Raw genomic sequence first — 26,642 nt, forward strand, 5'->3', positions numbered from 1 at the left:
CTGGGAGTTGGTGATGGACAGAGAGGCCTGGCGTGCTGCAATTCGTGGGGTCGCAAAGAGTCGGACACGACTGAGTGACTGAACTGAACTGAACATGTGCTTATTCGCTCAGTCGTGTCCGACTCTTTGCGACCCAATGGACTGCAGCCCATCAGGTTCCTCTGTCCGTGGGATTCTCCAGGCAAGAATCCTGGAGTGGGTTGCCATTCCCTCCTTCAGGGGGTCTTCCTAGCTCAGGGATTGAACCTGGGTATCCTGCTTTGCAGGAGGATACTCTACCACCTGAGTCATCAGGGAAGCCCCCCATTTGAGACCATACTTGTTTGCTTATCACAGAGGATAAGCACCACCATCACACGATGGTGGCAAAGTTAAATGAGGGAGCACAGAAAAAGCAGTTGGCATTTATTAAATGCCTCCAAACTGTAGCTGTTAGTAGTAGCATTAGTGCATGTTTGCTCAGTCACTCAGTCATGTCCAACTCTTTGTGACCCCATGGACTGTAGACCGCCAGGCTCCTGTTCCCAAGGAATTTGTCAGACAAGAATACTGGAGTGGATTGCCATTTCCTTCTCCAGTGGATCTTCCCAATCCAGGGACTGAACCCACGTCTCCTGTGGATTCTTTACCACTGAGCCACCAGGGAAGCCCTATCGTTAGTAGATAGATGCTGAATATGTATTTCTTGCTCCTCTTGCTTTCTTCTTTCTCCCTGGAGAATTCCCTGAGCCCTGTGATTCACCTGTCACACCCACACAGGGAATATTTCCTCTGCTCTCTACTTACTGGTTGCATCACTCACTTGATCGTCTTGATGAATATTGATGCATGTATTTCTGTTTTTGGTTTGAACCGTAAGGCCTAAAGTAGGGATCCTACTTTATAGCTTTGAGTCCCTCCTGGCCTGCACAGCATCCCAAGCATATTAAATACTCAGTAAATATCTGGTGACATAGAGGACTAATATGTCACCTTAAACTATAGTCAGACACGTGTTGGGGTAAAAATACCCCCTTACCCTTCACTCTATATTCCTCTCCTGCCCCTGCTCTTGATGTTCCCTTATAAAGCCCTCACTTCACCCAAACTGGGGCTGACTATGGTAGCCTAGCATGGAACAGATTGCTGTGCAAATACTTGGCAAAGTAATAATCTATTTGTGGATAAGCAGAAATTGGCTGTATTCTCAGAGTTATGAACTGTCACTATTAACACCCATGAGTCACTAACATCATGGTGGGCTGAGTGATTTTTCTGCGGGCCTATAGGGCATGTTATACTAAAAATGCCACCGTCCATCTGTCTAATTAGTGTCTGTTCCATTGATGTCACAGATATTCAAATGAGCTTTTTCCTTCATGCCAGCACATGCAGGGGCTTTATGTAATCCCCAGATCCCTCATTGTGGGTGAGGTTGACGTAGCCAGTAGTGTGTTTTTTTTTTTAATTTTTCTTTTCATGGCTTTCAGGACAAGCTGTGGTATGATGAGAGAAGTTAAGGAGGAAAATTTTAAAAGCCAGACTAATTCTGTGCTTCTCTTCCCTAAGCCAGATCAGTGGCCTCACAGCCTTGAAATGGAAGCACTGAGGATTAGATGGAGGAGCAGACAGGTTGAATGGCCCTTAACCCTGTAGTATTTCAACCCTTGACATTTCTTTGACTGTGCTACTTGACATCCACCTTCTAAATCACTGACAATTTCTCTTGTGGCCAGCTCTACTCCAGGACATATAGGAAGGGAATTTTGAAAACTGGAACTCCAGCTTAGCTAAACTGATACAATACAAAGGCACCACAGATAGTAATCTTGGTTAGCATCCTAGAGAAAGAAAGCCCTGGAGGAGAGAAAGAAATATCAACCATACCTTCAATTGCAAAAGTAACTCTCACCTTCATAACTGTTAAGCAATCTGTGGATAATACTTTGAGAAGATGTGAATATACTGGTAGTTTCAGCATCTTCTGTCCTTATAAAGATTATGTTTAGTAAGAAAGTGATAAATTATCTTCCAAAGTGTTTGTATCATTTTGCATTCCCACCACCATGAATGGATGTTCCTACTGCTCTGCATCCTTGCCAGTGTTTGGTATTGTCAGTGTTTTGGACTTTGACTTTTCTAATATGTGTGTACTGGTATCTCATTGTTTTAATATGTACAGTATTTATCTTTCTCTGACTTATTCTGCTGACCATAATGCCCTCTGGGTCCATCCATGTGGTTGCAAATGGCAAAATTTCATTCTTTTTAATGACTGAGTAATAATTCATTTTCTGTGTATGTATGTGTTTGTATGTATGGGCTTCCCTTGTGGCTCAGCTGGTAAAGAATCTGCCTTCAGTGTGGGAGACCTGGGTTCATTCCTGGAGATCCCCTGGAGAAGTGAATGGCTACCCACTCCAGTATGTTGGCCTAGAGAATTCTATGTACTGTATAGTCCATGGGGTTGCAAAGAGTCAAATGTGACTGAGCAACTTTCACTTTCACCTTCATGTGTTTGTATGTATTTATATTTATATGTAAGTATGAATAAATGTATATAAATATATATTTATATATTGATATCTCACATCTTCTTTATCCTCTCATTTGTTAATTGACTTAGGTTGCTTCCATATCTAGTCTATTATTAAATAATGCTGGTATGAAAAATGGGGTGCATCTATCTTTTCAAATTGGTGTTTTTCATTTTCTTTGGATGTATACCCTGGGTGGAATTGTTGAATTATACGGTAGTTCTATTATTAGTTTTTTTGAGAAAACTGTTTTCCATACTGAACGAGTTAGTAACTCAGCTGTGTCTGACTCTTTGCAACCCCATGCACTGTATCCTGCCAGGCTCCTCTGTATGTTTGGCCTGTATATTTTCTTTTTTTTTTATAGTGTTGTTTGGTTTTAATATCCAGACAAAGGGTAATGGTAACCTTGTAGAATGAATATGCAAGTGCTCCCTTTTCAATTTTTTGGAATAGTGTGATAACGATAGATAATAGCTCTTCCTTTTCTGTCTGTTAGAATTCCATCATGACACCATCCAGTCCAGGGCTTTTTGTTTGCTGGGAGTTTTTTGACTATTAATTCAATTTCAGTACTAGTGCTTGGTCTGTTCAAACTGTTTATTTCTCTTCCTGATTCAGTCTTGGAACACTGTATGTTTTTAGAAATTTATCTGTTTCTTCTAGGCTGTACAATTTGTTGAAATATAACTGTTCATGGTATTATGATTTTTTTGTATTGATTGTAATTCCTCCTCTTTCATTTCTTATTTTGGTTAGGTCCTCTCCCATTTTTTCTTAATGAGCGAGTCTAAAGACATATCAATTTCATTTATTTTTTCAAAAAACTGACTCTTGGTTTCATTGATCTTTTCTATTATTTTCTTGGTCTTTATTTTTTCCTCTCTGGTAATTATTATTTCCTTTCTTCTGCTGATGTTGGGCTTTATTTGTTCTTCCTTTTCTAATTCCTTAGATGGTAGGTTAGATTGCTTATTTGTGATTTTTCTTTTTTCATAAGGAAGGCCTGTATTGCTACATACTTCCGTCTTAGAACTGCTTTCGTGGCATCCCATAGTTTTTGAAAAACTATGTTTTTATTTTCATTTATCTCAAGGTATTTTCTAATTTCCTCTTTGATTTCTTCATCGACCCATTGTTTTCTTTTTTAGTATCATGTTGTTTAGTCTGCATGTGTGTGTTCTTTTCCTGTTTATTCTGTAGTTGATTTCTAGTTTCATACTATTGTGATTGGAAAAATGCTTGATATAATTTTTAATTTTCTTAATTTGTTGAGGCTTGTTTTGTGGCCTAGCATATGATCTATCCTGGAGAGTGTTCCATGTGAACTTGAAATGAATGCATATTCTGCTGTTTATGGATGGACTGTTCTATAGACATCTATTAAGTCCAGCTTTCTTAATATGTCATTTAAGACTACTTATTGATTTTCTGTCTGGATGATCTGTCCATTGATGCAAGTGAGGTGTTAAAGTCCCCTACTATTATTGTATCATTGTCAGTTTCTCTCTGTTTGTAGGGAAAAAGTGAAGTCTTTTAGTGTGACATGCAAACTCCTTGATGATCTGTTCCATGTTTGCATTGATTTTAGTCTCTCATCCCTATATACCCCCTGCTATACCCACTCCAAATATTTCCTTTTTCTTTTCCTATCCTTCTGTTTCATGCCTCTAAGTTTTTGTTCTCAATTCCTTCCTTTTGGAGTCTCTTTCCCTTCATCATGAGAAAACTTCTACTCGTCCTTTAAAGCCCAGCTCAAATAGCATCTCCTTGATAAAGTCTTCTCTTTCTCAATAGAGCTACTCATTACTCTGGGTTCTTATAAAATTTTGCAGCTCTGACTCCAACAATAGCATTCATCTGATTGTACTACAATTGCATATTTTTGAGTCTATCTTTACTACTCTGTGAGCATAGCAACTTAAAAAAAGAAAGTATGTGTCCCTCATTTCAAGCACTGTGCCAGTTATATTGTTGTTGTTCAGTCAGTCATGTCCAACCCTTTGTGACCCCATGGACTGCAGCTTGCCAGTCTTTCCTGTCCTTCACCATCTCCTGGAGCTTGCTCAAACTCATGTCCATTGAGTTGGTGATGCCATACAGCCATCTGATCTTCTGTCCTCCCCTTCCCTTTCTGCCTTCACTCTTTCCTAGCATCAGGGTCTTTTCTAAACAGTCAGCTCTTCACATCAGGTGGCCAAAGTATTGGAGCTTCAGCTTCAGCATCAGTCCTTCCAATGAATATTCAGGACTTATTTCCTTTAGGATGGACTGGTTGGATATCCTTTCAGTCCAAGGGATTCTCAAGAGTCTTCTCCAACACCACAGTTCAAAAGCACCAATTCTTTGGTGCTCAGCCTTCTTTATGGTCCAACTTTCACATCCATACATGACTACTGGATAAACCATAGCTTTGACTAGATGGATCTTTGTTGGCAAAGTAATGTCTCTGCTTTTTAATATGCTGTCTAGGTTTGTCATAGCTTTTCTTCCAAGGAGCAAGCGTCTTTTAATTTCATGGCTGCAGTCACCATCTGCAGTGATTCTGGAGTCCAAGAAAATAAAGTCGGTCACTGTTTCCATTGTTTCCCCATCTATTTGCCATGAAGTGATGGGGCCAATGTGCCAGTTCTATAGTGAATGCTAAATGAATTTTTGCCTAGTAAACAAATAAGTAGAATTTCATTCCTGCTGGTTTCTGCTGGTATAAAATTTGATATTTGCTCCTCTGGCTTTCCCTTTTTCTAGGATACTAAATGTACAGATTTAGTAGCTCAGTAATTATGACTGGGTTTATGAAGTTTCACAGCTTACCACAACCAAATCTTCTAGTTTCCTTCAGCAAATCATGAACCATACAGTTATGGAATCTTAGAGCTGGAAGGGATGTTGAGAAATCACTTGACTCTTCTTTTCCCCTCAAGATAGGACTTCAGCTTCTGCCCCATAGTAAGTAGGAGAGAAGATTGTGTGATTTCAGTTTTCAGCATTAGCTGAGTACACACTTCTCTTTTCAAGTATGTGTTAAATAGTGCCTGAAATAAGTCACTGTGATTTTGGGCAGGATGGGTTATAGGGATGATATAGATTGAACTTTAAGGTAACAAAGTAGATATTTCTTTCCAAGTCAGACAAAGTACAAACATCTTGTCTCCAGCACTGTCCTATCTATAGGTCTTTTTAAATGTAGATATGGTTTAGACATAACTAAAAATGTCAAGGAGCACAGTTGAGGGTTTCGCACCTGTCTATCCCTTTTCATCATCTGGGTTCCTGCTCTCCTAATAAATAGTAAAATCACATTATTATAATTGTAATAGTCATCACGACGATTAAATACTAAGCCAACATGTCACCCATACTAATACGATTCAAATGAAAATTGACATTTGACTCCCACTCCCCAAAGCCTTTCAAGATAGGGTTTCTTCCCCATTATCTAAGAAAGATTTATTGAGCCATTAAAAAAAAGTAGTACTCTCGCTACCCCTGAATCAATTTATATGTATGTTTTTTTCTGTTGTCTGCTTCCTTCAATATAGATAGGGAACTGTCTTAGCAGTTTGTAGTGGGGATGATGCTCACACAGTGGGGAACATCTGTTAACTCCTTTAACCTTTAACTAAGGTGGTTGTACTCACTCTGAAGAGCAGCACAACCTGGAAAACTGCCTGGAGAGGTGCACATTGAGATTTTCATTCAGTTCGGGGTATCACTGATTGAAACAGCTGCTGTGGCAGATACTCGAGGTAGGGCATGGTTAATGCCTTCACGGAGCTAATTTTCTACTGGGGGAGCAGAAAAATAAAGCAAATGAATAGATAAAAAATGAAAACAATTTGAAAGTGTCATGAAGGAAGCAATAAGAGGATGAATGGGAGAATAGTATCAGTTCAGTTCAGTCGCTCAGTCGTGTCCGACTCTTTGGAACCCCATGAATTGCAGCACGCCAGGCCTCTCTGTCCATCACCAACTCCCGGAGTCTACCCAAACCCATGTCCATCGAGTCGGTGATGCCATCCAACCATCTCATCCTCTGTCATCCCCTTCTCCTCCTGCCCCTAATCCTACCCAGCATTAGGGTCTTTTCCAATGAGTCAACCCTTCACATGAGGTGGCCAAAGTATTGGAGTTTCAGCTTCAACATCAGACCTTCCAATGAACACCCGGGATTGATCTCTTTTAGGATGGATTGATTGGATCTCTTTGCAGTCCAAGGGACTCTCAAGAGTCTTCTCCAACACCACAGTTCAAAACCATCAATTCTTCGGCACTCAGCTTTCTTCACCGTCCAACTCTCACATCCATACATGACCACTGGAAAAACCATAGCCTTGACTAGACGGACCTTTGTTGGCAAAGTAATGTCTCTGCTTTTAAAGATGCTATCTAGGTTGGCCATAACCTTCCTTCCAAGGAGTAAGCGTCTTTTAATTTCATGGCTGCAGTCACCATCAGCAGTGATTCTGGAGCCCCCAAAAATAAAGTCTGACACTGTTTCCACTGTTTCCCCATCTATTTCCCATTAAGTGATGGGACCAGATGCCATGATCTTAGTTTTCTGAACATTGAGCTTTAAGCCAACCTTTTCACTCTCCTCCTTCACCTTCATCAAGAGACTCTTTAGTTCTTCTTCACTTTCTGCCATAAGGGTGGTGTCATCCGCATATCTGAGGTTATTGATATTTCTCCCGGCAATCTTGATTCCAGCTTGTGTTTCTTCCAGCCCAGCGTTTCTCATGATGTACTCTGCATATAAGTTAAATAAGCAGGGTGACAATATACAGCCTTGACGTACTCCTTTTCCTATTTGGAACCAGTCTGTTGTTCCATGTCCAGTTCTAACTGTTGCTTCCTCACCTGCATACAGGTTTCTCAAGAGACAGCTCAGATGGTCTGGTATTCCCATCTCTTTCAGAATTTTCCACAGTTTCTTGTGATCCACACAGTCAAAGGCTTTGGCATAGTCAATAAAGCAGAAATAGATGTTTTTCTGGAACTCTCTTGCTTTTTCGATGATCCAGCGGATATTGGCAATTTGATCTCTGGTTCCTCTGCCTTTTCTAAAACCAGCTTGAACATCTGGAAGTTCATGGTTCACATATTGCTGAAGCCTGGCTTGGAGAATTTTGAGCATTACTTTACTAGCATGTGAGATGAGTGCAATTGTGTGGTAGTTTGAGCATTCTTTGGCATTGCCTTTCTTTGGGATTGGAATGAAAACTGACCTTTTCCAGTCCTGTGGCCACTGCTGAGTTTTCCAGATTTGCTGGCATATCGAGTGCAGCACTTTCACAGCATCACCTTTGAGGATTTGAAATAGCTCTACTGGAATTCCATCACCTCCACTAGCTTTGTTTGTAGTGATGCTTTCTAAGGCCCACTTGACTTCACATTCCAGGATGTCTGGCTCTAGGTGAGTGATCACACCATCGTGATTATCTGGGTCATGAAGTTCTTTTTTGTACAGTTCTTCTGTGTATTCTTGCCACCTCTTCTTCATATCTTCTGCTTCTGTTAGGTCCATACCATTTCTGTCCTTTATCGAGCCTATCTTTGCATGAAATGTTCCCTTGGTATCTCTAATTTTCTTGAAGAGATCTCTAGTCTTTCCCAATCTGTTGTTTTCCTCTATTTCTTTGCACTGAACGCTGAGGAAGGCTTTCTTATCTCTCCTTGCTATTCTTTGGAACTCTGCATTCAGATGGGAGTATCTTTTTTTTTCTCCTTTGCTTTTCGCTTCTCTTCTCTTCCCAGCTATCTGTAAGGCCTCCTTAGGCAGCCATTTTGCTTTTTTGCATTTCTTTTCCATGGGGATTTTCTTGATCCCTGTCTCCTGGACAATGTCACGAACCTCTGTCCATAGTTCATCAGGCACTCTGTCTATCAGGTCTAGTCCCTTAAATCTATTTGTCACTTCCACGGTATACTCATAAGGGATTTGATCTAGGTCATACCTGAATGGACTAGTGGTTTTCCCTACTTTCTTCAATTTAAGTCTGAATTTGGCAATAAGCAGTTCATGATCTGAGCCACAGTCTGCTCCTGGTCTTGTTTTTGCTGACTGTATAGAGCTTCTCCATCTTTGGCTGCAAAGAATATAATCAATCTGATTTCAGTGTTGACCATCTGGTGATGTCCACGTGTAGAGTCTTCTCTTGTGTTGTTGGAATAGGGTGTTTGCTATTACCAGTGCGTTCTTGTGGCAAAACTCTATATTAGCCTTTGCCCTGCTTCATTCTGTACTCCAAGGCCAAATTTGCCTGTTATGCCAGGTGTTAGTATAGGTGCCTCATTTTTGAGAGTTTGGTCAGAGAAGGCCTCCCTGGGGAGGTGATATTTATACTGAGATGTGAAGGACAGGAAGGGAGCAGCCAGCTAAAGAGTAGTACAAAAACTCTCCAAGGATATGGAAGAGAAGATGCAAAGACTACGACAGCAATGATTTTGGCTTTTTAAAAGTTATGGAAGGAAAGGAAAATAGACTGAAGCCTAATGACCAAGGAAGAGAGTGGAACAAAGCCAGCTGTGGTTTAAGAGGCAGGCAGGGTTCAGATCAAGCAACCTTGGGGTTACTGTTGCAATCTGTATTCCATCCTGAGGGTAGTGTTTTATGTGACCCTAGTGACCTTTTAAGATCACTTTTGGGAACTTCCCTAGGGGTTCAGTGGTTGGGACTTTGCCTTCCAACGCAGGGGGTGCAGTTTCCATCCCTGGTCGGGGAGCTGAGATCCCACATGCCTCTTGGTCGCAAAACCAAAAGAGCAAACAGAAACAATATTGTAAAAAACTTAATAAAGACTTTTTTAAAAATATCACTTTTAATGCCCCAAAGGAGAATAAATTGGGGGCAGGATTGGAAAGGAGACCAGTAAGGGACTGTGTGTAACTGGAGATAAGTCCTGGGAGCTTGTTTGAGGATCATGGTGGCAAAGATGGATCAAGAACTACTTAGGATGTGAAAGTAGTTGGATTTTTAGAGATAGAATAGATATTATGGGAGGAGAAAAAGAGAGGAATCAGAGATAGTTTCTAGATTTCTCCACTCTTGAACAGCTTGGTAGATGATGGTACTCCTTTTTAAAAATTATTTTTATTAAAATACACATATATACATATTTTAAAAAATCAAGCAATACTAAAAAAAAAAAAAAGGTATGACTGTAAGTGCCAGTCCCCTCCCCACAGTGTTGTCCCCCAGAAGACACCATCTTTAATTAGCCATTTTCTTGGTGTTTTTTCTCTAAGTCTCTAGATAATATCGGTGATCGCTGTTTTCCTTAAATGCCTGTTGACCCTTGGCTGTTCGTTGACATTCAAGAGAGAGACCCTAGTGCATGGATTAAAGCTCTATGTGCACGGCTGGCTTTGTTCTTGGTGATTAGGAGGCCCCTCGGGAGAGGAAATGGACAGTGAACTGGTCCTATATCAGTGTCTGAAGATCGCTTCTGTGGGGCTGCTCAGTTTCTCCAGGGAAGAAAATTCCAGTCTCTTGTCTGGAAACTCACCTTTGACTCTTATTGTTCTGCGAGCATGGCAGGGGGAAGGGACTGGGTCTGCTTCCTGCCACAGCACATGCAGATTTTCTCTTAATTACCTTATTTTTAGGACTTCCCTGGTGGTCCAGTGGTTAAGCCTCTGTGCTTGCAATACAGGGGGGCATGGGTTCGATTCCTGGTTGGGAGAACTAAGATTGCAAGCCAAAAAAATTGCCTAATTTTCAGATCTGAATCTTACACTTGCCCTCCTCTGTGACTGGTGTCCAGAGGTGGCAAGCTTAAGTTTCTCCAAAGGCTAAAACTCTAGTCTCCTGGCTGATTGAGGAAAGGGTTCTCTGATTGCTTTTATCCTGAGGATGGAGGGGTGAGGAAAAATCAAGAAATCTGGTTTTGAATACATGATGAGATATGAAGAGAGCTGTGAGGTGTGAAGGTAGGTGGAAGTTTGGGGGCTCTTTGAGAAGTTCTGTTTGGACAGATATGCCTGAAGCCATCAGCACTAGAGGGTATTTGAGACCATGAAAATAGATGCTGTCATTCGGGAGAGTATAGAAAAAGGTGAGAGGTGGGTATAGGACCCAGTCCTGAGATGCCTGAGCAGGGAGCTTGTGGGCCAGGAATGAAAGATTTGGGGAGGGAGGGAATCCTTACTTGTTTGGGAAAAAAACTGATAGCTGAGAACCCAGGTCCACCAAGACATGGATGGATAAACCAAATACAGTATGTACAAACAATGGAATACTGTTGAGCCTTGAAAAGGAGTTCTGACATACTTTGAAAAGGAATTCTGACGTTCTGATGTGTGGTACAACATGTATCAACTTTGAAGACATTTACATTACATGAAACAAATGAGACACAAATAGAACAATTACTGTATGATTCCACTTATATGAAATATCTAGTATAGTCAAATTCATGGATACTTAAAGTAGAAAGGGTAGTTGCCAGGGGCAAGGAGTGAGGTATGGGGAATTCATTTTTAATGGGTGTATAGTTTCATTTTTAGATGATGAAAAAGTTCCAGAGATGATGTTGGTGATGGTTGTATAGCCATTGAATATACTTAATGCCACTGAACTGTATACTTCAAAATGGCTAAAATGGTGCATTTCATGTTATGTATATCTTACCAAAATTAAAAAAAAAAATTAGAAAGTGTCAGTTAAGAGCACCAATGAAATAAAGCAGAGTGATACAAAAAAAAAAACAAACCAACAACCCACATTTTACATACATTTTACATTTTACAACCCATATTTTACATTCCACATATAAGTGATATCATATGGTATTTGTCTTTCTCTTTATGACTTCACTTAGTATGATAATCTCTAGTTGTGTTCATGTTGCTGCAAATGACATTATTTTATTAAATGAACCCATCTACAAGACAGACTCATAGATACAGAGCAGACTTTTATTTGGTAGGTGGAAGCAGGGGAGGGAAAGGCATGGACTGAGAATTTGGGATTAGTAGATGTAAACTATTGCATTTAGAATGCATAAACAACAAGGTCCTAATATATAGCACAGGGAACTATATCCAATCTCCTGGGAGAAACCATAATGGAAAACAGTATAAAAAAATGTATATAAACTTCCCTGGTGGTCCAGTGGTTGAGAGTCTGCCTGCTAGTGCAGGGGATGTGTGTTCAATTCCTGGTGTAGGAAGATTCCACAGCCGAGGGACAACCAAGCCTGTGTGCCGCAACTACTGAGATTATGCTCCGCAACAAGAGAAGGCACCACAATGAGAAACCTGTGCACCGCGAGGAAGAATAACCCCCGCTTGCCACAATTAGGGAAAGCCCACGTGCAGCCTCGAAGACACAGTGCAGCCAAAAGTAAAATAATTTAAAAATGTGTATATATGTATGACTGAATCACTTTGCTGTGCAGCTGAAGGTAGCACAAAGTGTAAATCAGCTATATTTCACTTAAAAAAATTACCCCAAACAGGTAGCTGAGAGAAGGTTTCAGAGCCCTATAAACCTGTTTTGTTGATTGAGGCTCTTTTCCTCTTTCCCCTCCCCTGCCTTGCCCACCCTTACCCGGGGTCTTTGTCTAGTGCTTTTGAAGGTGGGTGTGGCGTGGGAAGAAAGGAGAGAGTAGATAGGGTTGGAGAGGACATAGGTTAAAGAATAAACATCTGCATGTGTGGAGAGAGAAAGAAGAAATGTAGGAGAGACAGACAGTGAGGGAGAAAAACTGTTTCTAGAGGTGTGACAGGCAGGCAAGAGGACAAAGGCAGGCCAGTCTCTCATTGTCCTGGGCCTGCTTCACGCCCACATGACAAGGAGTCAGGAGGTAGGTGGTACAGAGCTCAGCCACACAGCTGGATAAGGTCCAGGTAAAGTCCATGGAAACAGTATCTATCTGTGCCTGTAGAACCTGATTCTGTAAATGAATCAAATGCTACAAATGAATAAAATGTATTCACTCGTGTGAGGGCGTATGCAACCATAATGTCTCTTAAATTTTTTTTCAATTGGAATATAATTGCTTGACAATGTTATGTTAGTTTCTGCTGTAGAACCAAGTGAATCAGCTATATGTATGGATGTAAGAATTGGATGATAAAGAAAGCTGAGTGCCGAAGAACTGATGCTTTCAAGCTGTGGTGCTGGAGAAGACTCTTGAGAGTCCCTTGGACAGCAAGGAGATCAAAGTAGTCAATCCTAAAGTAAATCAACCCTGAATATTCATTGGAAGGACTGATGCTGAAGCTGAAGCTCCAATACTTTGGCCATCTAATGCAAAGAGCTAATTCATTGGAAAAGACCCTGTGCTGGGAAAAATAGAGGGCAGGAGAAGAAGGGGATGACAGAGGATGAGATGGTTGGCTGGCATCACCGATTGAATGGACATGAGCTTGAGCAAACTCCAGGAGACTGTGAAGGACAGGGAAGCCTGGCGTGTTGCAGTCCATGGGGTTGCAAAGAGTCAGACATGAGTGGGCAACTGAACAACAGCAACAAATACATATATCCACTCCCTCTCGCCTCACCCCGCAACCTACCTCTCTAGGTCAATGCAGAGCTCCGAGCTGAGTGCCCTGTGCTATATAGCAGCTTTCTGCTAGCTATCTAGCCTACATATGGCAGTGTATTTATGTCAATGCTCCTTTCCCAATTCATCCCACCCTCACCTTCCTCCTCTGTGTCTACCTGTCCATTCTCTACGTCTGTGTCTCTATTTTTGCCGTACAAATAAGTTCATCTGTACCATTTTTCTAGATTCCACATGTATGAATTAATATACAATATTTGTTTTTCTCTTTCTGACTTACTTTACTCGGTATGACAGACTCTAGTCCACCCACATCTCTAAAAATGACCCAGTTTTGTTCCTTTTTGTGGCTGAGTAGTATTCCATTGTATATATGTCCCATATCTTCTTTATTCATTCAGCTGTTGATGGACATTTAAGTTGTTTCAGCGTCCTGGCTATTATAAATAATGCTTCTTAGGTGATGCATCTTTGTGTAGAAAGAATATGCATGGAGGTATCTCTAAACTGTGTCACTACTTCAAACTCACAAGGAAAATGCAAGGGAAATATAGTTTTGCTATATGGCACAGAAGAAACACTTAAAATAGATCCATGATTTTTCTAAAACACTTACAATACTTTATAACAGGTAGTACTTGATTATTTAGAGAAATTAGGAAATAAAGGCAGGCAGCAAGAAGAAAGGGGCTTCCAAGGTGGGGTAGTGATAACCTGCTTGCCCATGCAGGAGACGTGGATTCAATTCCTGGGTCAGGAAGATCCCCTGGGGAAGGAAATGGCAACCCACTCCAGTGTTCTTGCCTGGGAAATCCCATAGACAGAGGAGCCTGGTGGACTACATTTCATGGGGTCTCAAAGAGTCAGACACAACTTAATAAACAACAACAGTTGAATACATTACATCCCTAGTATTTATTTCTCTTAAACTGTTTTTTTGCATCTGTAGACCACCTTCATCCAATTCCGTTTACCCCACCTCATGCTTCTGCTGCTGCTGCTGCTAAGTTGCGTCAGTCGTGTCCGACTCTGTGCGACCCCATAGACGGCAGCCCACCAGGCTCCACCGTCCCTGGGATTCTCCAGGCAAGGACACTGGAGTGGGTTGCCATTGCCTTCTCCAATGCATGAAAGTGAAAAGTGAAAGTGAAGTTGCTTAGTCGTGTCCGACTCGTAGCAACCCCATGGACTGCAGCCTACCAGGCTCCTCCGTCCATGGGATTTTCCACGCAAGAGTACTGGAGTGGGGTGCCATTGCCTTCTCCGAGCTTCTGGTAACCGTTAATCTGTTCTCCGTTTCTATGGGTTGGTTAATTTTATTGTTTTTGAAGTATAATTGATCTGCAACACTATGTTAGTTCCTATACATAATTTGTAATTTGGTGTTTCGATACTTTTCAAAATTATTACCACAGTAAGTCTAGTATAGGTCTAGTTATGATATGTCACCATACAAAATATTATAAAATTTTTGACGATAGTCCCCAAACTGTACATTTCTTACCCATAGATCATTTATTTTGCTACTGGAACTTTGTATCTCTTAATCTCTCTCACCTGTCCCCCCACCCTGCCCCCTACCTCCCCTCTGGCAACCACCTATTTGTTCTTTGTAACTATAACTCTGTGACTGTTCTATTTGTTCGATTATTTTGTTTCTAGATTCCACATGTAAGTGAAATCTTAATGATATTTATCGTAGACTTATTTCACTTAGCATAATACACTTTATGTTCTTGTATGTTGTTACAAATGGCAGGATTTCATTTTTATGGCTGAGTAATATTCGTCTTGTGTTATGCGCACATACATCTTCTTTATCCATTCATCTTTTGATGGGCATTTGGGTTGCTCTCATATCATGGCTATTGTAAATAATGCTGCAGTGAGAGTAGGGGTACATATATCTTTTCTAATTAGTGTTTTGTTTTCTTTGGATAAAAACCCCATATGCTGGATCATATGATAGTTTTATTTTAAATTTTTTGAGGAACCTCCATACCATTTTCCATATTTGCTGCACCAATTTACATTCCCAGAGTGTGTCAGGGTTCCTTTTTCTCCAGACCCTCACCAACACTCGTTGTTTGTCTTTTTGAGACTATCCATTCTGACAGGTGTGAGGTAATTATCTCATTGTGGTTTTGATTTGCATTTCCCTGATGACTAGTGATATTAAACATCTTTTCATGTGCCCATTGGCCATCTGTATGTCTTCTTTGGAAAAATGTCTATTCAGTGTTGTCAAATTGTTCAGGCTTTACTTTAAGATTTCTGAGTTCCATGATATTCTTAGCATGTCAGTTAAGATTGCAAATATCACACAACTGCGAGAAATGGAAGTCTGAAATGGAAGTCTGCGAGAATGGAAGCGGCTCAAGTAACTAGGATATATGTGTGTGGAGGGGGCTGGTGTGTGTGTCTCATGGTGAGAAGTCTAGGGATAGGTGGCTGTTAGCATGGGTTCTACTGTTCAGCCATTTCAGGCCCAATATCTCTTATTTTACTGTCTTTGATCTTTCCCTTCTGTTCCCAAGAGGATTTCTTTAGGACTAGCCTTTCAAAGGACATAGATACTGGCATGTTTTATAATATTTTCATTGGAAAAGTTAGAATTTTTCCCAGCAGATTTCCGCTAAAGTCTTAATGGCTGAGACCAAGTCACACAACCACCATAGCTGTAAGGGAGGCTAGGAAAGTGGAGAACAGGACTGTCATCATGACCCATCTTTGCGGGTTGAGCCTCTTGCCATCCTGAGAAGAATTAAGGTTTTATTTACCTGGAAAGAAATGGGGGAGTGGATAATGGATATAATAGACAAATGATTCACACCATTTGGTGCATTAGAAAGGACTTTTTCAAGATTATGGAAACAATTTCCTCCTCTTTCCTTCTAATGGTTTTAAAGTTTAACTTTTTACATTTTGATCTTTGAGTCACTTGTTTTTTATTTTACTAATTTTGGAATACAAGTATAATTTTTTATGTGATGACAGCTCAGTTTTCTTTTTTTTTTTTTTTTGGTTGTCTTAACACTATTGAATAATTTCTCTTCACAGATTTAAAATTCTGCCTTTATCTTATACAAAATTCCTATACGAATTTAAGTCAATTTCTTGATTTTCTAGGCTATTCTTGTATTTATGTACCAGTCCCACAATGTTTTAATTAGATAAAAATTGGTAGAATAGATTTCTTTCACTATTTTCCACCCTAGAATTATCCTGGCAATTCTTGCCTGTTTATTCCCCATAAGAACACTAGACTCACTTTGCCTACTTCAAAAAAAATTCTGTTGATCTTTGAGGATGACATATATTTTAGATTAATTTAGGAAGAATTGACATCTTTATGATACTGAGTTTTCCTGTCTAAGAACACACATATTATTTTTATGTATTTGAAATTTGGGGGGATTCCCCCAGTAGCATCCTTGGAAGAAAAGTTATGACCAACCTAGACAGTATATTAAAAACCAGAGACATTACTTTGCCATCAAATGTCCGTCTAGTCAAAGCTATGGTTTTTCCAGTAGTCATGTATGGATGTGAGAGTTGGACTATAAAGAAAGCTGAGCACTGAAGAATTGATGCTTGTGAACTGTGGTGTTGGAGAAGACTCTTGAGAAGCCCTTGGACTGCAAGGAGATCAAGCCAGTCAATGCTAAAGGAAATTAGTCCTGAATATTCATTGGAAGGACTGATGCTGAAGCTGAAGCTCCAATACTTTGGTCACCTTAAGTGAAGAACTGAGTCATTTGAAAAGACCCTGAAGGGGATGACAGAAGATGAGATGGTTGGATGGCATCACCGACTCAATGGACACAAGTTGGGGTAAACTCCAAGAGTTGGTGTTAGACAGGGAGGCCCAGCATGCTGTAGTCCATGGGGTTGCAAAGAGTCAGACATGACTGAGCAACGGAAATTTTTTAGAGTTATTCCTAGGTGTTTTGTCTTTTGTTCCTATTGTAAGTAGAATCTATTCTTCCATGATAAATTCTAAGCAGATGTTGTTTATGTACAGACTTTGCTTTTTAAATTTTAATTTTGTATGTAGAAAACTTTAATTTCTTATTGTTATAATTTTAGTGAATTTTTGTGCATTCTCCAAGAAAATATAGTATCACCAAAGGATACACTTGCTATTTTTTTTCTTTTTGTCCAAGTCATTTGAATAATACAGAGTGATGTTGAACAAATAGTGATAGTTGACAGCCTTGTCTTATTTATGAATTTATCGGAGACTGTGTCACCCACCCAAGTGTCAAAGCACAACCTGGGGAGTTTTAACATGAACTTGATCTGTGCGTATGCCCAGCAGTGGGATTGCTGGGTCATATGGCAGTTCTAGTTCCAGTTTTTTAAGGAAACTCCACACTGTTCTCCATATTGGCTGTACTAGTTTGCATTCCCACCAACAGTGTAAGAGGGTTCCTTTTTCTCCACACCCTCTCCAGCATTTATTGTTTATAGACTTTTTGATAGCAGCCATTCTGACTGGCGTGAGATGGTACCTCATTGTGGTTTTGATTTGCATTTCTCTGATTAGTGATGTTGAGCGTCTTTTCATGTGTTTGTTAGCCATCTGTATGTCTTCTTTAGAGAAATGTCTGTTTAGTTCTTTGGCTCATTTTTTGATTGGGTTGTTTATTTTTCTGGAATTGAGCTGCAGGAGTTGCTTGTATATTTTTGAGATTAATTGTCAGTTGCTTCATTTGCTATTATTTTCTCCCATTATGAAGGGTGTCTTTTCACCTTGCTTATAGTTTCCTTCATTGTGCAAAAGCTTTTAAGTTTAATTAGGTCCAATTTGTTTATTTTTTCTTTTATTTTCATTACTCTGGGAGGTGGATCATAGAGGATCCTGCTGTGATTTATGTCAGAGAGTGTTTTGCCTATGTTTTCCTCTAGGAGTTCTATAGTTTCTGGTCTTACATTTAGATCGTTAATCCATTTTGAGTTTATTTTTGTGTATGGTGTTAGAAAGTGTTTAGTTTCATTCTTTTACAAGTGGTTGACCAGTTTTCCCAGCACCACTTGTTAAAGAGATTGTCTTTTCTCCATTGTATATTCTTGCCTCCTTTGTCAAAGATAAGGTATCTATAGGTGCGTGGGTTTATCTCTGGGCTTTCTATTTTGTTCCATTGATCTATGTTTCTGTCTTTGTGCCAGTACCATACTGTCTTGATGACTGTTGCTTTGTAGTATAGCCTGAAGTCAGGCAGGTTGATTCCTCCAGTTCCATTCTTCTTTCTCAAGATTGCTTTGGCTATTATAAGAATTTTTGATGGATGCCTTTTTAGAAACTTTATTTTAGAAAATTAAGATTTAAGTCCCTGAATTTTAGATTTATTGACCAGATGTGAGATATTCCAAGTGGTATGGGGGAAAAGTTAGGAAAAAAATCCTATCTAGACAGTTGTGTGATTATCAGGTTTATAAGAGGGTCGGGAGAATGTTTTCAGAATGGAGCCTGTTGAAGTAAAAGGTGTTTTATTTACTTGTAAGTGGGATCTGTTGCTGTGTTGTTCTGGTACTTAATTGTCACACTGGATTGGTGCTCATAATTAATGATCAAATCCAATGTGCTATATTTTGAAATAACTCCATATTCTTCTACTACCTGCACTGTTCAGATCTTCCTGGAAAGGAATACATTTTTTTAAAGTAATGTTTTCATTCCTGTTTGCTTTTTCTGTTAACATCCTTGAAATCTGTAGAAACTTTTGTAAAGCCTCCTTTTTGATGTGAAAAATAATAAAACTCCTGACTTGAAGTTAATGAAGGAAAAGAATGTAGAGAATCTAGAGGGAAAAAAGTCAGTGTTTTTGCTTCTGGGGAAAGTTAAAAATAGGGACAGTAATGTTGACTGAAGACCAGGGGTTCTTGTAATGGTTTTAAGTTTGCAGAATCAATGTGCACTGCTGTTGATCTGGTATTTGCAAAGAGATCAAGTTCATGTTAAAACCTCCCCCCCCAACCAGGTTGTGCTTTGAAACTTGGGAGACTGACACAGGTTTTTATGTTATTTTCTACTTCCTAGAATCCGCTTTCTAATGGACTTGAAATAAAAAGCAGCAGCAATGAATGAATGGCTGAACCAAGTTGAGTGGCTGTGCCCAGGTGACAAAGATGGGAGAGGAGGACCCAAGAGAGTTAGTGTTGATAAGGATCCCACATGCTTTACTATTGCTGAAGTTCTCCAGAGAGTTCACAGGATGTGACAGTATGGTCTGATTACCTCCCCCAGCAACTCTGGACCACATAGGTAATAAGTAGAAAGGAAGCTCTCATCTTTGGTAGTTCAGTGCTGGAAGAGGAACAATGAGAGCCCTGTTCCTCGAGTCTTTCCCCAACCCTGTACAATGGAAGCCCCAGTCTTCCCTGGAGCCCCTCTCCAGATGAGGTGACACTGGCCGGGAGTCCTCTTGCCCTCCTCTCAGTTGAGTCAGCTTTGGTTTCCCCCTTGTGTTAGGGAAAGTGAATCCCACGCTTCTTTTAATCACAATGGACAATACTGGCTTTGTGGATTCAGCAGTCTCTCCAGTGCGCCTGCTCCTGATGAAGGGTGAAAAGTGATAAGTTAGAAATTGGACGCATTGAACTGGCTTGGCTACAACTCACTGACCCCAGGCAAACTAGTCTTATCCACTTTCATTAGATCAATTCTAATCCCTGAACTGTGTAATTCTTCCCAAGCTACAGTCCTCCCTATATCTCTTGATGCAAAGAAACATTTGAAAGGTAACCTGCGGGTGGCTGGATGGAGGATTTGGGGAAGAATGTATCACTGACAGGCACAGGTTATGGGGACTGTTGATAGTGGCATCTATTATATAATTTTAAAGTTTCCGAGAGAGGTTAAGTTGCTTATTTTCATAAAAAGTGAAGTGAGGGGAAGGGGAAGGGATAAGGAAAAATTCCCAGAATTGAGTTTTTGTGAAAGAAAGATGGAGTTTGTATTTACCTGCTAATTGTGGTTGTCGTTATTATAGTTATATCAGAATAGTGACTCACATCCTGAGATAAGGATTTGTGGTGCTGAGGCAGCCCAGATCAGGCTTCCAAATCTAGAGCTTCTGCAGGAAACTAATTCACTCCACAGAAGGAACACAAGCTTCCTCTCGGCGCCTCTCAGACCATTCATCTTAAACTTGAGTGTAAAAGTTTCCATAGCTCCTATGGAAACCTCGATTTATTCCTACAAAATTAGATGGTACTGGGTATGAAGGAGAAAGGCTGGATGAGAAGCAGAGTAGAGGTTATGAAAACAGCACTATCACCAAAGTATAACGTAGTCTGGAGTCTTCTTGTGTGTGGCGGAAGAATAACACATGTTCCTGGGTCAGCAAAAAATTAAAACACATAAATGTTTAATAAACTGAGGAACTATTACAGTGGTAAAGCTTCTATCCCCCTAATAAAGACTTTAATAAATTTTAAAAGTCAGCCAGACAACACAATATTGAAGAAGAAAGTTGGAGGACCAGCACTACCCAACTTTTAAGAATTACTGTAAAGCTATGGTAATCAAGGCAATGTGGTACTGGCAAAAGAACAGATAGGCCAGTAGGTCAGAACAGAGAGCCCAGAAAAGACCTACACAAATATAGTCGACTGATCATTAAAAGCAGCAAAGGAAATGTAATAGAGCAAATATATTCGTAACAAATGGTGCTAGAAAATTCATGCAAAAAAACCCCATCTAAACCTAGACCTTACATGCTTCACAAAAATTAACTCAAAATGGATCACATATCTAAATGTTAGATGCAAAACTATAAAACTTCTAGAAGGTGACACAGGAGGAAATCTAACACAGAATGACCTTGGGTTTGGTGATGAGTTTTTAGACACAACACCAAAAGCATAATCCATAAAAGGAGGCATTGATCAGTTGGATTACTTAAAATTAAATTCCGTTCTGCAAAACACACTGTCAATAGAACAAAAAGATAATCCACAGAGCAGGAGAAAACATTTGCAAAAGATATATCTGATAAAGGACTGTTCCTCCAAATATGAAAATAACTATTAAAACTCAATAGTAAGAAAATAGCTCCATTAAAAAATGAGTCAGCTTCAGTGGTTAGGACTCCACACTTTCACTGCCAAGGGCCTGGGGTCAATACCTGGTCAGGGAACTGAAATCCCACAAACTGCCTGGTGCAGCCAAAACACACAAACAAAACCTCACCAAAGAACATATGCAGATGATAAACATGTGAAAAGATGCTCCACAGTATATGTCATTAGGAAATTAAGACAATAATGAAGTATCACTACACACCCTTTACAATGGCCAAAATCCAGACCACTAACAACACAACGTTGACAAGGACTAGGAACAATAGGAACTCTCATTCATTGCTAAGGAACATGGGCATACAAAATGGCACAGCTACTTTGCATAGTCTTACCATATGATCCAACAATCATGCTCCATGGTATTTACCAAATGAATTGAAAACTTATGTACACACAACAATGTTCATACCGATGTTTATAGCAGCTTTATTTATAATTGGCAAAGCTTGAAAGCCACCAAGATATTCTCCAGTAGGTAAATGGATAAAAACTTTTCATCCAGGCAATGGAATATTATTCAGCAGTGAAAATGATTTATCAAGCCATGAAAAGGCATGAAGGGAAAGCGTTAGTCACTCAGTCCTGTCGAACTCTTTGTAGCCCTGTGGACTATAGCCTGCCAGGATCCTCTGTCCATGGAATTCAAGGACATAATGCATATTGCCAAATGAAAAGGCTAGGTACTAGATGATCCCAACTATATATTCAATAAAATTATGGGAAAGATATGGAGACAGTAAAAAGGTCAGTGGTTGCCAGGGGTTGAGGGGAGGAAAGGATGAATAGCCAGAGCACAGAGAATTTTAGGGCAGTGAAACTATTCTGTGTGATATTATAATGGTGGCAACATGTCCCGATGTATCTGTCCAAAATCATAAAATATACACCAAGAGTTAATCATAATGTAAACTATGAACTTTGGGTGATGATGAAGTGTCAGTATAAATTCATCAGTTGAGACAGATGTACCACTCTGGTGAGGGATAGTGATAATGGGGAGGCTGTGGATGTGTAGAGGCAGGGGGTTTATGAGAAATCTATGCTGTGAAAGTGCTGCACTCAATATGCCAACAAATATGGAAAACTCAGCAGTGGCCACAGGACTGGAAAAGGTCAGTTTTCATTCCAATCCCAAAGAAAGGCAATGCCAAAGAATGCTCAAACTACTGCACAATTGCACTCATCTCACACGCTGGTAAAGTAATGCTCAAAATTCTCCAAGCCAGGCTTCAGCAATACGTGAACCGTGAACTTTCAAATGTTCAAGCTGGTTTTAGAAAAGGCAGAGGAAGCAGAGATCAAATTGCCAACATCTGCTGGATCATCGAAAAAGCAAGAGAGTTCAGGAAAAATATCTATTTCTGCTTTATTGACTATGCCAAAGCCTTTGACTGTGTGGATCACAATAAACTGTGGAAAATTCTGAAAGAGATGGGAATACCAGACCATCTGACCTGCCTCTTGAGAAACCTGTATGCAGGTCAGGAAGCAACAGTTAGAACTGGACATGGAACAACAGACTGGTTCCAAATAGGAAAAGGAGTACGTCAAGGCTGTATATTGTCACCCTGCTTATTTAACTTATATGCAGAGTACATCATGAGAAACGCTGGGCTGGAAGAAACACAAGCTGGAATCAAGATTGCTGGGAGAAATATCAATAACTTCAGATATGTAGATGACACCACCCTTATTGCAGAAAGTGAAGAGGAACTAAAAAGCCTCTTGATGAAAGTGAAAGAGGAGAGTGAAAAAGTTGGCTTAAAGCTCACCATTCAGAAAACTAAGATCATGGCATCTGGTCCCATCACTTCATGGGAAATAGACGGGGAAACAGTGGAAACAGTGTCAGACTTTATTTTTTTTGGGCTCCAAAATCACTGCTGATGGTGATTGCAGCCATGAAATTAATAGATGCTTACTCCTTGGAAGGAAAGTTATGACCAACCTAGATAGCATATTTAAAAGGAGGGACATTACTTTGCCAACAAAGGTCCATCTAGTCAAGACTATGGTTTTTCCAGTAGTCATGTATGGATGTGAGAGTTGGATGGTGAAGAAAGCTGAGCGCCGAAGAATTGATGCTTTTGAACTGTGGTGTTGGAGAAGACTCTTGAGAGTCCCTTGGACTGCAAGGAGATCCAACCAGTCCATCCTAAAGGAGATCAGTCCTTGGTGTTCACTGGAAGGACTGATGTTGAAGCTGAAACTCCAATACTTTGGCCACCTCATGCAAAGAGTTGACTCATTGGAAAAGACCCTGATGCTGGGAGGGATTGGGGGCAGGAGGAGAAGGGGACGACAGAGGATGAGATGGTTGGATGGCATTACTGACTCGATGGACATGAGTTTGGGTAAACTCTGGGAGTTGGTGATGGACAGGGAGGCCTGGCGTGCTGCAATTCATGGGGTCGCAAAGAGTCAGACACGACTGAGCAACTGAACTGAACTGATCCTTGCTAAGTTTTGCTGTGAACCTAAAATGGCCCTTGGGATGGGGAGGGAGGTGGGTGGGGGGTCCAGGAAGGGGAACATATGTAAACCCATGGCTGATTCATGTCAATGTATGGCAAAAACTATTACAATATTGTAAAGTAATTAGCCCCCAACTAAAATAAATAAATTTATATAAAAAAAATAAGGTATATTAAAACAAAGATGAAAATATGTTATTCAGGACTTAAAACAGTAATTTCAGTTTTCTGAAACTTATTTTTTACACTATATCAACAGTATGCCTGACAAGTGAATTATTTCTTGTCAAGTTTTTTTTTTAATTCTAAAAATATTGAAGATAGGATAAGTTTGGGGATTTTGCTAAAAGTTCTAGTTTGGGGTTTCACTAGGGTACAGTGAATCCAGTGGGGAATTTTACAAATATGAGTTCGGGAAGAGAGTAAGAATATTCTCCTTGAGTTATTTTCCTGTTTGACCCAGGGAATATATGTTTCTAGAAGAAAGCACATTCTCTGACCTTCTACTTCCTAGAAATCCCTCTGTTACAGATTTATATTTAGGTAAATGTGAGAATGGACTGGCTACCCTGACAGCTAAGCTTTAATTGGTGATTTGTGTGAAGGAGCAAAGCCCTTGCATACCTATTGGAAGATGAAATTACTGCAGAGAACTTCATAGGGGTTGCATTTAGACATGGTTCCTTTTATCTTTATTTGTTTATTTTTTATTGCTAGGAGAGTGTCTCAGCTGAGGGCTTGGATGGAATGTGCAATAAGTCTGTGTACAATTGGGGGCTTGGAATTTTGCCCCATTGGCAAGGGTAAAGTTTGGCAGAGGCTGGGGGTTACCCCAAAGAAAGGTGCAAGGAATCAGACTCCAGGAACAAGTAGAACAGCAAGGAGAAAGGAGATTCCAGTGGGTGACTCATCGTGCAAGCCCTAGGTCAGGTTCAGAGACTGGCCATACCACGCACAGGTTGTTTCCTCGAAACTGCATAGCTTGTTGCCACTTGAACTGGATTCCATACCTGTTACTCCAGCTCTGTTTTCAAAGGGGGATGAAAGGAATCAGTTTATGACAGGGAGAAACAAAGATGGCTGTGGGGATATATGTTCTACCAAGCTAGCAGGACTGACTCTACTTCTGACTAAGCCATTCAGTCTAATGAGTGGCTGGGCAGCTTGCCTGGATGGGATACAACCAGGAGAAGGTCAGAATTACTTAGAAGGCATTGTCAACTCTCTGGCTTCTCTTAGCTAACACACAGGTGAATCTTGCCAATGGAAAGCCCAAGGAACTCTTAGGTGGATCAAGGAATGACAAAAGTATCTTTAAAAGCAGTGTGTTTACACTTGATCTTTTCAGTCTATTTTTGTTCAATCTACTTACTGTCAATCTATTTATTGTTTCATTAAGAGATGTCTTGGGTCTAACGGGATCTCTTTACTTTTGGGAGTTGATTTTATTTTCCCATTTCCTCAAACTGCTGGCCATTCCCTTCCTCCAACCAGACAGGACTGGTTTAGAAATAGGACCACAGCAGTAATCCTGTGGTGGCTGGAAGAGCCTGAACCTTTTGGGAACCCCACTTCACTTTCCCATCTTGAGTCTCTTCCCCTCTCCCCAACTCCCTCCATCCCAGTTCTTGGCTGTTGATTTGCCTGGTTCAGATCCCAGCTTGCCACTCCCCTTTTGGACTTCTTTTTTTGGATGACCAGATCAGCCTTTCTGCCCCAGTTCCTTCTTCAGAACTCCCACAGGAACAGTTAGGTCTTGATTCTTCTTTCCTGAGAATATTTCCCAGATACAAGAGCAATAAAGCGTAGATAACGCGAGTCAATTATGGTCCCGCCTTCCTGGAGCTTAAGAAATTTGGAGTGGGGTGAGCAGCAGCAAAGATATGAATAAATAATTATACAGCAAGTCAGAATAAAAAAATTCTCTATTGGAAACCAGTATAATTTAAGTAGTCAGTCAGCCAATCACTATCAAAGCTAGTTTTGGGCTAGTTGTGGTTTGGAATCTAGTTTCTGGATGCTTTTTAAAAAAGATAGTCTTCTTTCTGACTGATGCAGTTTTAGAGTGCCCAATATAGTGGAAAGAGCTATAAGAAGAGACGGGGTGATAGCTTTCTCAGAAGTGATATATACCTTGTCCCAGTAATGGACTCGCATGATGAATGCCTTAGCTATGCCAGATGCTTCTAAATCATTCCGTTATTTCCCCCTCACTATAGAAGTGAACAGAGAGAACTAGGCATGGAGGGTTCACAAAGTGTCAGTTTAGTCGTGAAACAGACTGAGCTCCTCCTTTTGATTCTTCTTTTGGATGCTACCTGACTCTGAACTTTGAACTCCCAAGATGTTAAGTGTTAGATGGCTTTGGTGTGGACTTAATGATACTCACTTAGGTGGATCAAGGATTGGCAGAGATGTCCTTTAAAAGCAATATGTTTATTACATTTGACACATTTAATCTAGTAAATTTTATTGTCATTAAGAGAAGGGATTTAATGAGATCATTTGTTGGGGACTAAGTTTTATCAAAGAGAATGTTTGTAAGTGAGAAAAAACCTGACCAAAGGCAATTCAAACGGAGAATAAATAAAATTAAGCTCTTAACTGATACTTTACCCTCAAAGTGTGCTTTGTAATCTGGTTGATTTATTGCTCTTTGTGTCACTCATTGAGATTTTTTTATTTTTTAAATTATTTTATTTTTTGCTATGCTGGGTCTTCATTGCTGAACACAGGCTTTCTCTAGGTGCAGTGAGTCTGTGCTACTCTCTAGTTGCAGTCGCTTCTCCTGTTGCAGAGCGTGGGCTCAGTAGTTGTGGCACATGTGCTTAGTTGCCCTGTGGCCTGTGGAGTCTTCCTGGCTGGGATTGAACCTGTGTCCTCTGCATTGGCAGGTGGATTCTTAACCACTGGACCACCATCCTCATCAAGATTTTACATCAGGAGCACTATTTCCATCATCCCTCTCTGTGCTCCTGAAAATGCAGCAATCCTAGGGCAAAAACCTTCATTCTTCAGATGGAACAAAAGGGTTGAATTCCTGCTCTTTTCCA

General features: G+C 40.3%; 1 protein-coding gene across 3 annotated transcripts in view; it reads right to left on the reverse strand.

Moving 5' to 3' along the window:
- Positions 1-19,186: 19,186 nt before the first annotated feature.
- ETV6 (ETS variant transcription factor 6) overlaps positions 19,187-26,642 on the reverse strand; it is a 317,723-nt gene continuing 310,267 nt past the window's right edge. For all 3 annotated transcript variants that reach the window (XM_081589331.1, XM_081589330.1, XM_081589336.1), the window contains one exon: positions 19,187-19,585. In XM_081589331.1, the coding sequence (XP_081445457.1) occupies positions 19,318-19,585 (268 nt within the window). In that variant the 3' untranslated portion in view covers positions 19,187-19,317. The remainder of the gene's footprint in view (positions 19,586-26,642) is intronic.

The sequence above is a fragment of the Giraffa tippelskirchi genome, chromosome 4, assembly GCF_054371585.1.
Source record: "Giraffa tippelskirchi isolate mGirTip1 chromosome 4, T2T-mGirTip1v1.2.pri, whole genome shotgun sequence".
NCBI lineage: Eukaryota > Metazoa > Chordata > Mammalia > Artiodactyla > Giraffidae > Giraffa > Giraffa tippelskirchi.